The 17,044-nt window shown below is 53.0% G+C and overlaps 1 protein-coding gene across 1 annotated transcript; it reads right to left on the reverse strand.

The window, feature by feature from the left end:
• Nucleotides 1-3,939: 3,939 nt before the first annotated feature.
• LOC114033347 (leucine-rich repeat-containing protein 15-like) lies at nucleotides 3,940-16,650 on the reverse strand. The gene is made up of 2 exons (XM_027848836.1): nucleotides 16,592-16,650; nucleotides 3,940-7,105 (listed from the first exon to the last, which is right to left on the reverse strand). Exon 2 carries the CDS (start codon nucleotides 7,098-7,100, stop codon nucleotides 5,358-5,360), a length of 1,743 nt encoding a protein of 580 aa, XP_027704637.1. The 5' UTR covers nucleotides 7,101-7,105; nucleotides 16,592-16,650; the 3' UTR covers nucleotides 3,940-5,357.
• Nucleotides 16,651-17,044: the final 394 nt, after the last annotated feature.

Genomic DNA, 17,044 nt, shown 5'->3' on the forward strand with positions numbered 1-17,044 from the left:
CTAGGGGCAGAGCCCAGCAAAGGGGGCCGTTTCTAGGGGCAGAGCCCTGCCACTGCTGAACTTCTCTTTAGTGCTTTTCATTAAGTGCAGAAACGTGAGCCTTCTCTGTGCTTTACCTGGGCTGCATGTCCTGTTTTCCCCTCCTGGACTCTGTGGCTCAGAACCAGAGTCATGGAACCTCAGCCCTTCTGGGACAGAAGCGACTTCAGAGGCCATCTCATTAAAAGCAACCGGGTGGTACAGTGGGCAGAGCTCTGGGCCTGCAGTCAGGAATGCAGCCTCAGACACAGCACAGAATAATAGCAGCACCTACCTCACTCACAGGGTTGTTGTGAAAATGAAATGAGATCATAAGTGTAAACTGTTTAGCACAGTGTTAGAGAAACACTTATTCCCTTCCCTTACTCCCGCCTGTCCCTAAGCAGGGCTGGCCATGTGGAGAAAATGCAGGTGCCTCTTTCTGGTGTTGGATCTCTAGGACGTGGTAGAAAGTGGTGGCCTGGGAAGCCAGAGGATAGTGCTGTGAGCCTTGGTCTCTCCACCTGTCTCTGCCTCAATTTCCTCATCTGTAAAATGGGGACCTCTCCCAGAACCTACATTCTCTGAAGATCCGCCAGGCCTCCTGGCCTCTGTCTGACCACCCCCCCCCCCCCCAGGTCTGTTTCTCCAAGGAGTCATAGACTGTCCTTCTGGGTCACACACACACACACACATACACCTTAGCCCCTGGTCAGAGGTATATTTGCACATGTGAAATCCAACCCCAAAATGAATCCAAGTGACTTCATTCCGGATATATCCTTTATTATGTATCTACCACACCATATCTGACACCAGGATCTAGAGAAAGACACATCCCCAACCCTGCCCTCCAGGACACCCAGCTGATGAATCCCTGAGAACCAGGACCGACAAGCAACCACAAGCGAGGGGAAGGCTAGCTCCTGCTGACCGGGCTGAGCCGGTGAGTCTGAGGTCCGCAAGGGGCTGAAGGCTGGGGGCTGCTCTGAGTGAGCTGAGAGGGTGAGTTAGGGGTGAGCTGGACAGCTCCTCCTACCCGCTTCCCAAGCAGACCCGTCCTGTCTGTCCTGAGATGCCCTTCTTGGATTCCCCCACGAAAGGGCAGGGGGAGTAGCTTGAGCTCTGTGGAGCCCGGGGTCTCTCCCAGCCTTCCACAACTTTGACCCCCCTGGAGCCCTGCCGAGGAGCCATGCTGAGGTACAAGGTGATGTCTTCATGGTCTCCTGGTGGTCTGTGGACCCTGGACCCTGACCACACACATCTCAAAAGCTTGGAAAAACTTTTTTCAGGCTCAAGAAGAAGAAATTGGAACAGGGCCACTTCGGGGAGTGCCTCCTTGGATGTCTTTATTCCAAAGCCCATACTCTGTGTTGATGATATGACCTCATTGTGGTGAAGACCCTGGATTCTTGAAGGTTCTCCCAGTGAGCTGACCTTAAGCTCTAGTGGGCCCTACTGACCAAGACGGAAGACCTTCAAGCCCTAGGCCTGGCCATGGACTTTGTGTGTGCTCACTAAGACCCAGCCCAGCTCATTCAGGAGTCCAACTGGAGGGAGGGCCCAGATTGATGAACTATTTAGGCCCCAAGAACTCATAAAACTGTCTACCAAGATGCAGAGGCATGGTGATCTGGGTCAACTATCCCTGGAGTATTACAAAGGAATCAGTACATGGAACACAGGGATTCCCAGGAAAATGGGGCTAGGCTGGTTTAGGACTGATGACAGAGGACCGTCTATTCACAAGGCATTTCAGAAGGAGGCAGGCACAAAGGGAGAAGGAGAACCAATTCCACCTTTGCTCTGTTTCAGAGAGAGGGTGATGAGGTGTTGGGCCAGGAGAGACTCTCCCCACACCAACCTGACCACAGGCCAAAGGTGGTCAAAGTCCAGCCCAGCTTCCTGCAGGGGGCTCCATCAGGCTTTGCTCCAGCCAACAGATGGGATGACCCCCCCCCACTCAGGGATTCATTTGAAGGTTGGAGACAGTGATCCAGGTTTGCAGGTATTAAGGTGACCAGCTAACCAGGGCCTCCTCCTCTTCCTTCCTCACCCCATGAGCCAAAGCCAATGAGGGGAGCTCCTCCTCCCATCTGTGACCCCCGAGGGCCTTGCCAAGCCTTCATGCTATCCAAGGAGGCTCTGGTCCCCCAGCCCTGGCCTTTCATGCAGGACTGAAGGAAAACCTTCTTAATGGCACCATTTCATTGAAGTCGTTAAGTAAACAGGAACCCAAGAGGAAAATGAACATTAAGCTTGAGATCCATCCACCACCATCTGGAGTTGTGGTCACAGAACTAGCTCTGCCCCCCTGCTGCCTGTGTGACGGCTGGGCCTCAGTTTCCTCATCTGTTTATTAGGTAGTTAGAGCACCTGCTTTCCTGTGTGGAGTCAATCTCAGCGTGCTCTCAGAAACCAGAATGGGCCTTGTCCCATACCCACTCCCCAGTCAAGCAAGCTCAGAAGAGAAATCCACCCGCATGAGGAGAAGGGGCTTCCCACCAGGATGTGGGTCACCACCACAAAGCAGCAGCAGCATGGGGCAGTGATGCTGAAGCATTTGTCCAAATCCTGACTACTTCTTGCTACCTTTGGGCAAAGGCATTTCATCTCCTTGGGCCTCAGTTTACACATCAGCAGAATGAAGAGTTTGGACTCCGTGGCCTCTCAGGTGCCTTCTCCACACCCGGAGTGCCCGGGGGCCAAGCCAAGGGGGAGGGGCAGAGTCACAACCAAAAAGGGGCAGAGTGAAGTTGGGTCCAGAAGGAGGTGGATGCAGACCTAGCACTCTCCCAATACAGAAGAGAGGAAGTAGGGTTCCCTTGTTGTCTCCCTGACAGAATAGAAGCTTCTGGAGGGCAGGGGCCATTCCATCTGGCTTTTGTACCCACAGTGCCTAGCCCAGGTCCGGGTACACAGCAGGCACTCATCCAATCCTTCTTACTTAACTGATTGCTATCTGGACATTAGCGTTTCTCTAGTTTGTTTGCTATTGGCATCTACTTTACAGAGAAAGATTGAAGTTGTAATAAGGGTGGCCTTGGGTGCCGACTCTGGATTGCCCAGGGAGCTCTTACAAGTAGATTGGAAGTGAGGCCGTAGCAGACCTAAGCTTCTCTGCTTCTTTGGGTCAGCTGCCACATTTGGAGTCAGTGCGGGCAGAGTTGTCAATTCCCTGCTGAGTTCAGCCTTGGTATATGCAGAAGGGAAGGCTGGGGACCACAGAACTGGCAACTGAGCTATAGAATCTCATCTCTAAGCAATTCCACTTTCCTCAACCCAGAAATAAAAACGGAAAGCCATACGGCTGGGGACGCCCCTTCTCTAAAAGGAAAGAGTGTGGCAGCCGGTGATATCAAAGAGGAGAAGGCTGCGGGCCAGGAGAGGAACGGTAGTCCCCGGGGACCAGAGCTACCCCTGCTTCTCAGAAAGGCATTCTCACCCATCTCCACAACTGGAAGCAAAGGCCCAGCCAATGCCTCAGAGGAGACACCGGAGAAGGAAAGGAGGCCCTAGGATTCAGGGCTGGCGGGTACCTGGGCCCCTCGTGGCCCAGGAGAGCAGACTTGGGCTTGGCCAAAAATCATCCAAGGAGCCAATGAGTAACAGAGACAGGATTCAAACCCAGAAGCTCAGCCTCCAAAGGCAGCATTTGGTGGGTAGGTTTCCCCTGCTGCACTATGGTGCCTCTCCTTAGTGAATCAGGCATAGCAATGGCACCCCAGACCTCCTGGCACTGTCATACCACAGCCCAGAAGCTGAACGGGGACCTCAGAGAGCTCACTCTAATTGGTGATTGCCCATTTGGGCACAAATGTGCTGATTTACACTTTTTTTTTTTTTTGGTAAGGCAATTGGGGTTAAGTGACTTGCCAAAGGTCGTACAGCTAGCACGTGTCAAGTGTTTGGTCTGAGGCTGGATTTGAACTCAGGTCCTCCTGACTTCAGGGCCAGTGCTCTTTCCACTGCACCACCTAGCTGCCCCTGATTTACACTTTTAAAGATTCGGAATGTTTCTTGGTTTTACTTTTCAAAAAATTAGGTTTGTAGTTTTATCTTTTTTTTTAAGACTTAAAAATGTTACCCTTGTTTTTTTGTTGTTTTTAAATTCTGGACCCGTATCCCAAGAAGAAAATTGTTCATGTTTCTACCTCCAGAAATTCTTCTCTTTGTGTGTGTATTTTTTTATGTTTCCTTCTCTCCATCCTTCTGATGGAAGAGCTAGTGGATAGCTTTGATGTTACCAGATGCCCCACTTAGGGACTTCTCCAAGATGCAAACACTGCCTGCCAACAGTCATGCACCATGATAGGCAAATGAACTCTAGGTTAGGGCTCGCAAGGAGTCACAGCTGTACCTCAGAACTTTTGTGCCCAGGACAACTGGCCCTTGGCTGAGAAGGGCCAGTGACAGGAGCCCAGGGACACTTGCAGGGGTCACTGCACCATGTTAGCTTGGCAATACACAAGGCTGGGGGTGGGAGGGGCCAGAGAACACAAGGAAACAGCTTACCCCATCTTGCTATCTGGCAGTATCCCATTTTAACTAATTCTTTTTGCTCACCAGGTGCTTGATTCTGAGGTTTTGGCCTGCTAAGGGACTAAAAGGGTTTTATTTTTGTCTTTATATCATCCCCAATTCTGAGTCTGGCACAGAACTTGTGATTGATTGGTTGAATTCTGTCAGCAACAGCTAAATTGTACACCCTGGGCAGAGCTCCATCACCCCAGCCCCAGTTACATCTCAGGAGGGTGTGAGGGAGAGCTGGGATGTGGAGGACAGAGAGCAGAGGCAAAGCCACCACCACATAAGAAAGATTCCCTGCTTGGGGCTAGGAATGGAGGAGAGGCCAGAGGGGAGGCCCCTTCATAGAACTATCTTCGCTAAGTGTGCTGGGTTTTTCCTGCAGTCTATTGAGCAAGTGAGGGGTTCATAGCTAGTGGTCAGGGAAGTCATTCTTAATTTAGACTCTGGGAGAGGTTGGGGGAGGGACTTCCCACCCGTTACTTTGCTTTCTTTGGGGGATCTTGACATCTCAGGGAACTTGCGGGACTGAAAGCCCCATCCCCAGAGCTGCTTCTGTCCCTTAGGGGAGAACAGGGAAGCCCGGAAGGTCGCGACCCGCCCCTCCCCCAACCCATCTTTCTCTCACGTGTGCAATGTAAAAGCCTAGTTTAAAACGGCACACCCCATTTCTGTGCCCGAGGAAGGAGCCACGCTCCTCAGAGGGCAAGAAAGAGGGCGTGAAGCCTAGGCCTCCGGGCTGGCGGGGCGCTGGCTTTGCCCTTCAGGGCCCCCTCTGGCCAGAGCCCTTCCCGACGGGTGCCCAGCCCTCCTCAGCACTCGTTGGGCCCTTTCATCTGCATAAGCACCGCGTGGCTGCGCTTTTTGCAGCAGCAGCAGCAGATGCAGGCCGCCAAGGAGGAGGCCAAGGCGATGCAGCCGATGACGATGGCGGCGATGGCCAGGCCGCTCTGGGCGCGGGTCATGCCCCACACATCCCGGTCGCTTACGTCCTCCGTGGTCGTCAGGTCGGTCTGCTCCTCCTGAACGGTGGTGAGCTCGGTCGTGTAGGAGATGGAGGTGGTGTCCGGGTACCGAGATGTGTCCGAGTACTGTGGGGTGTCGGGGTACTGGGAAACAGAAGGGTAGCTCGGGCTGGACCCCAGCACGTTGACGTTGACCAAGACGATGGCCCGGCCCCGGAGCGCCGCTGGGCTGGAGCACACCGGGAGGAGGTCCGAGCCGCCCAGTCTGGCGCTGTTGGTCAAGAGCCACACGCGCAGGGGTTCGATGGCCGCGTCACAGCGCCACGGGTTGTCCTGGAGCCGCACGTCGCACAGCTGGCCCAGGTGGTCGAAGATGCCCACAGGCAGGCTCTCCAGCTGGTTGTTCTGCAGCTGCAGGGTGGTGAGGCCGTTGACGCCGGCGAACAGGTTGCCGGGCAGGAAGCGGAGCCGGTTGTTCTGCAGGGACACGTTCTGCAGGCTCACCAGGGCTCGGAAGACTTGGCCGTCGAGGTTCTGCAGCGCGTTGCTGTGCAGCGAGAGCTCGCGCAGCGCGCTCAGGCCTCGGAAGGCGCCGGGCGCGATCGACTGCAGCTGGTTGCGGCTCAGCACGAGCACCTGCAGCTGGCTCAGCGGCTCGAAGGCGCCGTCGGGGATGTGCTGGAGCTGGTTGTCGTAGAGCCAGAGCTCCCGCAGGTGGGGCGTGGGCCCGAACAAGCCAGGGGGCAGCTCCCGCAGCCCGTTGGCGAACAGCGTGAGCCGGTTGAGGCGCGGCAGTGGCAGGAAGAGGCCTCGCGGCAGCGTCGACAGCTGGTTGTTGGACAGGTAGAGCCTCTCCAGCTGCCCGTTGCCCTGGAAGAGGCCCGGCGCCAGGTGACGCAGCCGGTTCTGCTGCAGCGCCAGCTCCTGCAGGTTGCCCAGGCCGTCGAAGGTGCCCGCCGGAATCTCGTTCAGCTGGTTCTCAGAGAGGCGCAGCACCTGCAGCTGGCCCAGCCTCTGGAAGAGGTGCGGCGAGAGGCGGCCCAGCTGGTTCTGGCCCAGGTTCAGCTTGACGAGGCCGGGTAGGTTGTCAAAGCAGCCGTCCGGGATGAGCTCCAGCCGGTTACCGTGCAGCTGCAGCTCCTTGAGGTTGCTGAAGGGCGCGAAGTGCGCTGGAGTAATGTGCAGCAGCTGGTTACCTGACAGCAGCAGCGACTCGAGGTTGTTAAGGCCCTGGAACAGGCCGCCGGGCAGCATCTGCAGCCGGTTGTTGGCCAGGCTCAGGTAGCGCAAGTTGCCCAGATGGCTGAAGGCCCCCGGCGCGATCTGCGACAGCTCGTTCTTCTCGATGCGCAGAGCTATGAGGGCCGTCACGTTGAGAAAGGGCTGCGAATTCAGCTCTCGGATGTGGGTGTTGAGTATCTGCAGGCTCATCGAATCCCAGGGCAGGGGGCTGGGCACCACCAGGATCCGAGCTCCCACGCACTCCACTTGAGATGCCTTGGAGCACGTGCACTCGCTGGGGCAGGAGGAGGTGAGGCCCAGGGCCTGGAGGCCCACGGCCAAGAAGAGCACGTAGCCCTTCAGATCCATGGCACCTGCAGGGGCAGAGTGAGGGGGAGGGGGGAGAGAGAGAGAGAGAGAGAGAGAGAGAGAGAGAGAGAGAGAGGAGAGAGGAGAGAGGAGAGAGACAGAACATTATTCACAGACCAGACCCAACTGGTCAGCATCCTTCAGAGGCCAGACCAGCTTTCAAAGTCATATTTACACTCCCCACCTCCATCCCCACTCCTTCCCAGTACTGACCCTGGAAAAAAATCAGCCAGGGCTTCAGAATGAAACAGAACAATAGGGCCTGAAATTGAGAACCAGTACAGTAAAGCTGAAAACATAGCCAAGAATACAGAGCCTGTGAGGATTCCCTGCCCCAGTCTATTTTCCACATCACAGCCCAAAAAGCATTCCTCACACCCTTCTGAGCATGTGATTACTCCAAAATCTTCACTGGCTGCCCATTGCCTCCTGAGCAAAGGATGAAGCTCTGGCTCAAGCATTCGAGTCCATCTGCTATCTGCCCCACCTGACTGACCAGACTTTCCCAAACCTACGGCTCTGACTTCTTTGTGTATTTGGCATTTCAACCAAACTGGACAACTTTTCATCTCCCTTTCTTGGCATCCTCGCCCGTATTCGTGCTTTTCCTCCCATCATTCCACCTGGAATTGGCTCCCTGACCCCTCCTCACTTGGAAAAGTGTTCCATCCTCCTTGCGATGTGTCAGAGCACTTTCCCAGAGCTCCCTTTTGTTCTGTTACCCTAACTGCCTAAGCCTAACCAGCTCTAAGTGCCCCCAGCTGCTTCCCCCCCAAGACCACCTTCCATTTATACCTGATAGATCGTCCGTGTACCTAGCGATCTCCATTCTGTCTCCCTCTTTGGACTGTGAGCTCCCTGAGAAGCAGGGATTGCTCTCTGTCTCTAGGGCTTAGTGCAGTGCCCGGCACACAGCAGGCACTCAATAAATGCTTGTTGATTGACTGACATGCCTCTTCTTCATATAGTTGTTTGAGACATCTAGGGGGCTCCAAAGCAGCAAAGCAGGTTTCTTCTAGTCTTGACTCTGACGCTAGCTGGCTGAAGGACTCTCAGCAATCTGTTTCGATTTTCTAGGCCTCATTTTCCTTATTTGTAAAATGAGGGAATTGGATTCTGTAATCCTTAAGGTGCCTTGTAGTGTTCACAAAAGCACTCCTCTATTATAACAACCGGCATTTCGCATTCCTGTCTTAAGACATTTAATCCCCCCTGTTAACCATCTTTCAGAGGACTTGGGTCTACACTGTCTCTTTGAGAGGCAGAGGGGTGTAATAGACAGAGAGCTCTCCTAGAAGGAAGAAGAACTGGGTTTCAAGCCTGTCTCTGACGTATGCTGGCTGGGTCCCTCTTAGTGCCCCCAGGACAACACTCAGAGAGGCAAATTGCAGAAACTGCCTCACGGGGGTGAGATGACTTACCCAGGATCCTACAGCAGAGGCTGAATTTGAATCCAGATCTCTCCCAACTTCCTGTCCAGGGCTCTCTGCACTATCTCTCAAAAAGATTGTGAGACTAGGAATGCCTTTGACTTTTGTTTCCAATTAAACTCAATTCAGTAGACTTTCACTAAGCCCTTTTACTACTCTGGGCACTGGAGATACAAAGTTTAAAAAAGGGGGCCCCTGCCCTCCCAGGGCTCACAGTCCATTTGAGGCTATGACCCACATGTTAACGACCTTACCTAGAATAGTCCAAGTGTCTGGAGATGGCACATCTAGCTGAAGAGGAAAGGAAGTCTTTGGAAAGAAGATGAACCTGAGCTAGGCTCCCAAGGAAGAGGAAGATATCAGCCAAGGGGGACAGACAAGGTGTGCAAATACACAGTGGAGGGAAAGACCAGGGACAGATCAGACAGTGATGAGGGCTACAGTTTGGCTCTAACATAGAGGACCAGAAGGAGTAAGGTTGGGGGTAGGGGGGACTTGAATCCCAAGGAAAGGAGCTGGTCAGTTGTGCAGTGGGTAGTACGAGCCCCTGACAGGTTTTGAACAAGGGAGTGTGATGGTCAGACCCGTGCTTTAGGAACATCACTCTGGCATGGGAGAATGGATACTAGAGACAAGGAGATCAATGAGGATGCCACGTTACTGAAATACTGTAAGCCAAGAGGGAATGGCAGCCTGAAGTGGCAGGGTGACCTGGTGAGCAGAAGGGAGAGATAGTGAGGAAAGAAATCCAACAAGGCTCCGCACATTATGAGATCCAGGGCTGAGGCAAAGAGAGAGTCCAAATCAATGCTGTCATTTCAAGCCTCACTGCCTGGAACACTGGAGATTCCATGAGAGTGGGGGCATGGTGTACTTGAGAGAGTGCTGGGTTTGGAGGCGCGGAGACCTGGGTGCAAATCAGTCTTCTCTGAGGGTCTTTAAGCAAGGGCTGAGTGGGCTGCTTGCCAAGAACAGAGGAGGTACTTGTTCAGGTGTAGCTTAGGCTGGCTACCTCTGACGTGTCTGCCAAGTCATAGAGCCTGGGATTCTGTGGTCCGGGCATGAAACAGTGTAAACACAAGGTGACTGCGAGATTATGAAGATAATCCAATCATGGTCATGGGAGCTTTGGAGGGTAAAGACTTGAGGGATGAGGGTGTCTGGTTCATTGGAGTGAATGCTGAAGTCCCTGAAGATGATGGAAGGGAGTGGGTTGGAGAGAAAGCTGGTAAGCAAAGTGCCTACCTCCCCAAAGAAGGTCCTGAAGGTCCATAGATGGCAGTGACCAAGGACCTGGAGAGGAATTTCTAGTTGGATGTGTGGCTGAATGCCAAAAGAGGATAAATTACTGGATGATGGCAGCAGATGGAGGATCTGAGAGCAGCAGTAGAAAGAGGGAACTGTGCTCACCAGTCCTTCTAGCCCTGTGAGTAACAGATGGGAGAGAAGAAGGCACCATCATGGGAGAAGATGGTGAAGGATGCGGCATCATCAGGAGAGGTTCCAGCTAGCCAGCTGCTACCAGGAGAGGGAAGAAAAGAGAGACAGAGACAGAGAGAGATAGGGAGAAGAAAACGGACACAGAGAGGGAGAGAGGGAGATGGACAGATTGGCAAACAGGGACAGACAGAGACAGACAATAAGACAGGTAGAAAGAATGGGAGGAAAAGACTAGGGGCAGAGGGGAGGGAGAGAGGGTTTTCCAAAGGAATGAAAGGAAACCAAAGATAAGTCTGCTGAGTTTTGTTTCCTCTTTCTGGTGGTTCTTCCTATTGGCTCTAATTTTTAGTTACAACATCACTAATGTGAAAATATGTTTAATAGGAATGTAAATGTGCAGCACATATCAGATTGTGCGCCGTCTTGCGGAAGGTGGTGGGGAGGGAGGGGGAGAAAAATTTTAAACTGAAAAGCATGTGGAAGTGATTGCTGATAAATCAAAATAAATTAATAAAAATAAATAAATAGATAAATAAGTAAGAAACCAAAGAGAAAGAGGGCCAGGACTGAGTTGGATGGAGGTGAGAGGGAGCAAGGAGAAGGAGGTTAACACCAGGTAGGTACCAGCTGAATCTGCTGATCTCACTAAGCTATTCATCAGAAAGGGGAGCGGCTGTATAAAAAGGAATTCACCAGTGACCTCCACGTTGCCCATTAGAAACCATGGAACGTCTGGGAATGGCCAACATCTGCATTGTTATGTGCCCTGAATCTGCATTCAAGGTTCCTCCATCGGACACTGAGCTGGTCCAGGACATTTGCCCTCCAGCCAGACCAGCTGCTACCTGTGGAACCACAGCTGAGTGCCTAGTGGCTGGGTCGCCAAATCTCTTCAGGACTCCTGGCTTGATCCCAACTTCCAAACCACCCTCTTTCAGATTCTCTCTTGAAAACTATCCAGGACTGGGCCACTTAGACCATTTAGACCAGGAGGCCCTCTGGTGTTCCTCCAGACTGACAGCCACACCTTTTAGGTGTCCCTCTGCCCCACCAGAGCTCCCCAGGCAGGGCTAAGTGCAAGGAAAATGATGAAGGAGTCTTCACAGAGATGACCAAACAGGAGGACGGACCCTGTCCTTAAGGGCCTTGAGGGACCATCAGGGACAGAGAGGTTAGACTAGCTCTGCTTGGCCCCTGGGAGCAGAAAAAGGAGCCAAACTGGAGGGTGTAGGGGCACTTCAGAGCAGCGGGATTCCCCTCCTTATCAGTAAATCCTTACTAACAGCTGTGAGTCTGCACAAGGAGCTCCCTCTAGAGGTAATGAGCTGCCAGTCACTGAAAGTCTTCATGAGGAGGCTAGAGGGCCAGGAGGCGGGCGGGCAGTGGTAAACAGAGGAAAGGTCTCAGGACGTAGATGCAGAGAACCCGGTTTGGCCTCTGGTCCTGCCACTTCCTTGGCAAATGCCTCCAGCTCTCCGGGTCTCAGCTGCTGCTGACTCGGACTCAGACTCGATCCCACTTCTCTTCTCTCTCAGAGGAGGGAGGGGCCAGTGGTGAGCTGCAGGTTGGCCTGCACGGCCCGAGGTCCCTCCACCTCAGATCCTGCATTTGTCCTCTGTGTAGCCGTGCCTGCGAGCAGGAGAGGCTGGGTCACGAAGGCCACACGGTCATTGGTCCCGAGGTCCCAGCTGCTGCCGATGCCTGAGGACTGACCCAGCTGGCTCTCCCTGCAGGAGCTTCCTTGTCTGACCGATGGGAGAAGGTGGTCCGGCCTCTCACATTCTGCCACCCTCTGCCCCGGGTCACTCCTGGTCAAGGAGGGAACTGCCACTTCTTCTTCTGAATTGAGTCATCCTTATTCTCAATGAACTCTGGGGCTTCCTTCGGCCCCACAGACATCCTGCCCTTGGCAGATGCTTCTGCCTAGTGCAGCTGGGCTCCAGGGCCTATGGTGGTCTCCCACAAAAGCAGTGGTTCCCTGTTTTCCATCAGGGAAAGATCAATTCACTGCCACTCCTGGCAAGGGCTGCTCAAATCATCCCTCAAACCCTCCAGCTTCAAACTCAAGGTATCAGTGACTGGAGAAGTGCCAAAACATGAGTCCAGAGGGAATAAAGGGTCTCCAGAGGCCGCCCTTTGCCAAAGCAGTTTCACCCTACAGAGAAAGTCCTGCTGAGGTCCGTCCCTCCATTGGCCCCTTCACTTGTCAGCCAGTGCTCCAGTCTCCTGGGTGCCACCATCCTGGGTGCCCTTCCTTGTGGCTCAATAATACACGCTACCCAAGAGCCGCTTGGCCGCCACTGGGGCAGATGCCAGTTAAAGGCCTTCAAGACTGCATTAATTATACCCTCCTCACCAGTGGCATTACTGAGTCCTCAATAACTTTGGTGACTCGACCCAGCTTCCCAAGTGGAGAAGCCAAGCATCCATCCCTCAGCGTCCACAGGCTGGGTCATCCACTGCCGCAGGCTGGACAGGTGGTCCACTGGGTGTTGTCCGATGCCCTGCAATTCCCTCCCTTCTCCCAGGCTAGAAGCTTGGTCTTGGGCAACAGCCAGAGGAGCCCCGTGCATGACTCACAGAATAACACATAATTAGCCAAGAAGCTGCCGACTGTTTGTGGGTTGGTGGGTTGGAGATTTGTGTTTCATACTGTAGCACTCAGCTTCCAAGAGGGATGAAGGCTCCTCAGAGGAGGGCCAGGAGAGGAAGCTTTGGGCAGAACAAATGGTCCTGGCCAGGTGCCTGTGGACACGACAGAATGGGCCCACCCCCCCCATCCTGGCTCAAGTCAAGCCCCTTTTAACCCCTCCCCCCATCTGGTGTCTCCCTGGAGCAGGCACTGACTCCAGCCATTTGGAAAGGGGGGGTCATCTCCCCAGAAGGATGGTTGGCCCTGAAGGGGAAGAAGCGTTTCTCCATCTGCACTCTCTTCTTTCTCTAGTGCCCCGTGGGCCTTTGCATCCTTGGGTGCCCTTGGAACAAGCCAACAATCAGCCAGCTGCCCAAATAAGCCTCTGCCGGCCTTCAGGAATCCACTCAGGCCTTCCCTGGCCCTCCAAAACCCCTCCCCAGCTGGGCCATGCTTCTATTCACTCATCCAAGAGTGTGGTCGCCCCTCAGTAGAACGTGAGTCGGGTGACTGATCTGAATTCGGGAGCCAAGGTGAGGCTCCCTGCCCTTTGGGTGAAGGACGCCAAGGGTGCAGACCTGCCATAGCACCACCAGGAGTAACACCCTCGCTTGGCTGACACTCATCTTGGCATTGACATGCTAGGCTGCTCATTCCTCTTTCCAGCTGAAGACAAAGACCCATAGACTCTCTTGCATCTAGAAGGCCCTTTCTGTGTAGATGAGGAAAACAAGGCCCAGAGTGCCGACCTCACCCTGTGACAAAGCTAGGGTCTCTGAAAGCACCAAGGGGGTGGTGGTATACTGAGGAGGGGAACCATGACAGGCAGGGCAGTCAAGCCCTGGAGGTGGGAGGAGGAGATGTTCTGGCCACACTTTCCTGCAATGTTTTGTTCTTGGTGTCTAGGCTTCTCTGGTCATCTCTCCCACCTCAAGACCACCTTGTCACATCGCCCCAGAGACAGCATCCTGAAGGGGCTGGTAGCTCCTGACCAGCTCTCATCCTTGGACTGTGTGATGGCACAGGGTGGGAGGAAGAGGCCAGAGGAGAAGGAGGTGGCTCCGCAGGCCAAGCTGGGCAAAGGCTTGGGGGTCATCTGGAGCTCATCAATCAGGGCTGCCATTACCACCCCATGGTGTGTCCAGTGCGCTCAAGCTCACCAAGCCCAGAGTCACTAACGTCAAGATTTCCTTCTGTTCGGTTTCTTTTCCTCTGGGTATCTTTGTTTCTGTGTCTACCCAGACCTCTCTGTTGATCTCTGTCTGTATTTCTTTGCCTCTCTCTCTTCCTCTCTTTTTGAGGCAGCTACGTGGTATGATGGAGAGAGTGCCAGAGTCCTGCCTCAGACCCTTAGTAACAATGTGACCCTAGGCAAGCCACTTAACTTCTAGCCTCGGTTTCTTCATCCATAAAATGGGAATAATAAAGCACCAAACTCACAGGTTGTGAGAAGCGCACAAGTTAACAAATGTTATAAATATAAAGCACTTTACAATCCTTAAATTGGGGTATAAATACTATTGTTTAGACATTTTTAGTCGTGTCTGACTCTTCATGACCTTTTTTGGGGATTTTCTTGGCAGAGATACTGGAGCGGTTTGCCATTTCCTTCTCAGCTCATTTTACAGATGAGGAAACTGAGGCAAACAGGGTTAAGTGACTTGCCCAGGGTCACACAGCTAGTAACGTCTGAGGCCAGATTTGAACTCATTATAAATACTGGTTATTATTATTATTTATGTCTCTATCTTTGCTTAAGGATCTCTCTCCCCTTTTCTCCATTTCTGCCTATTTATTTTTCTCCCTCTCTCTCCTCTCCTCTCCCTCCCCTCCTCTCTCTCTCACCTCTCTTTTCCTTTTTCTCTCTCTCCCTTCCCCCTCTCTCCCTCTCTCTTTCTCTCTCTTTATTTCTGTCTCTATTCATCTCTGTCTTTTGTATTTCTGTCTCTGTCTCTCTCTCTCTGTCTCTAGCTATCCCTCCTTCTTCCCTCTCTCCCTCCCTTCTGAACTCTCTAGAGAAAAGGGTTGACTGTGGCTTTGGGTAGAAATCTGTGCAGACATACAATTAACTTGGCAAGAGAGCTTGGGGAAGAAAGACTTTCAGGCATTTCCCGGCAAGGCAAGGAGAAGGGTTGGAATAAGGTTTTCCAAAAGAAGCTCCTGACCTAGTCAGGGCCAGTCAATGGCCCCTCAGGGCTCCCCAGGCCCTCGGTGAGGCTGAAACAGAGCTGGACGTGGCCAGAGCTTATGAGGACAGCTTCCTGGCCTTGAACCCCAAAGTCCCAGGGCAGCCCATGGAGCTAGAGGATGTAGAGACCTCAGAAGAGGAGGGGACCACCACCAGCAGCCTGGCTCCCAGTCCTTGAGCTCTCCCTGGGAAAGCAGGCGCCAGCCAGGAGCCACTTCCAGCTCCTCCCCTGCTTAGCCTTGTCTCTTGAGATCTGCTCTTCCTGGCCTCGTGAGCCATCTCTCTCCTCCTTTCGGTACCTTTCGGGGCTCCTTGGCTCTCTCCTTTCCTCTTGCTTCTCCAGTGGCTGATGAGCACGGCTCGTCTTTCGTTCCAGTCCCTATTAAAGGCTCTGCAGCCTCCCCATTCTCAGGGCTGAGCACCCTCCCCTCCTCTCAGCCCTCAGTACAAGCTCATTCCCTGGCTCAACAGATTCCAGGTCACGGAGCAGAAACCACAGCAATTCAAGAAGGTCATTTCAAAAGGAATGATCTGCCGCTGAAACCACAGATTGACCTGAGTATGAAGGATGACCAGCTCTCCATGACCATTTCAGGTGAGTGCAGAAGGAGTGGCCCAGCAGCTGGCCCTGGGTCCATGAGCAAAAGAGCTGGAGCCCAAGCTGAGCAGGAGGCATCTGAGAGAGGAGACGGAGCTCATTCCTAGCAGGCTGCTCTTACTCTCCTGGGCTCTAAGGCCACCACAGAGAATGCCTAGGCACTGAGCTATGCTACTTGGCTTAGAATGGTGGCATGTGAAATTGGGGAATAACATCTCTCACTTGACACACGAAAAGAGGTCTGACTCTCACTGCGGATGCAAAGTAAAACTGGGCTGAAAGAGCCCGATCCCGAGGCTGTGGCAAGGAAGGAAGGTGCCTGGGTTCCTCCACTGTCAAACGAGGGGTTCAGACTTGGGTTCTAACTACACTATATACTCTGTATTTTAAGGTCCCTCCTAGCTCTGACATTCTCCCTTCTGCATTCTGTAATGCCTCCCAGTTCTGGCATTCTCTGTTTCATGTTCTAAGACCTTTCACAAGTATGATATTCTAGGCTCTATGTTCCATATTTTAAGCTCTCATCTTCTGTGTTTTCTGTTCTAAAAAAAAACCCAGTGGTTGTAAATACAGGCAAAGAGTGATTTTCAACAGTTCCTAAGCAGAAAGAATGAAAAAACTCTGTCCACTTGAAGAAAGAACTGTCTCTCCCCTCCAGACACAGAAGTAAAAACCATGGATATTTGAGGAGATTTTTGAAAGCTTTCTTCTCCATCGAAATTGTCTCATCTTTCCCCAAACGCTGCCCTGGGACTCCTTCATTATTGAACAATAGAAGAGAGTTCTAGCAAGAAGAAGTAAGGAAAGACCCCAATCCAGAGGAAAATCCTGGATTTCCACTCAGGTCCCTGGAGAAGCCCAGTTCAAGGCAGAGAATCTACCCAGATTTGCTCCAAGCTCAGAAACGTTCAACAAGGAAGCGGTCCAGGACCTGGTCTCTGCCCACCCTGGATGGCTTCAGGACCATGCTCTCGTTGTCCCAGCTCTTCTGCCAATCCTGGAGTAATTTGGGGCACCTCCCCAACACAATAAAATCTCCCCACCCTGGGGGGGGTCAGAGCTAGATTGTCCATGAGGGAGAGAAGCAGAGACGAAAGGGAGGGGAGCACAGGAGGACCTTCAAGGCTTCCCCAAGCCAGCACTGGCCGCCTCCCAAGCGGCTGCTCCGGGCCGGCCGATGGGGAAGGACAAGGCACTACTTACCAGCTCCTCCTCTGGGGCAGCTGCTGAGAAGAGGCAGTCCAGAGAAGATGTGGGATGGCTCAGCGCTGCTTCATGAGTGTGGGGAGGTTGGGTCGGCCCCCTATTTAAACGGTCCAAAGCAATGAATCAGCAGAGGGGCAGTGTCAGAGGTTAGGGGAGCAGGCGTGTGCTGGGAGCCAGGGGGAGCTCCCAGGCTGGGCTACTCCCTACCTCTGCCAACTTGGCTGTCTGGTGGTGGCACCGAGAAGCGCTCCCCCCTCTCCCTTCTCCTTTCCTGCCTTCATGTCTTCCTCCCTCCCTCCCTCCCCACCCTTCCTAATGTCTTCTTTTCTTCTTTCTCTTCTCTTCCTCTCCCTTTCTTCTTTCTTTCCTTCTCTCTTTATTCTTTCTTGTTCTCCATTCCTTTCTTTTTTCTTTCTTTCCTTCTCTTCTTTCTTTTCTTTTTTTATCTTT

This window comes from Vombatus ursinus, unplaced genomic scaffold (assembly GCF_900497805.2).
Source record: "Vombatus ursinus unplaced genomic scaffold, bare-nosed wombat genome assembly UNPS02006874.1, whole genome shotgun sequence".
Lineage (NCBI taxonomy): Eukaryota > Metazoa > Chordata > Mammalia > Diprotodontia > Vombatidae > Vombatus > Vombatus ursinus.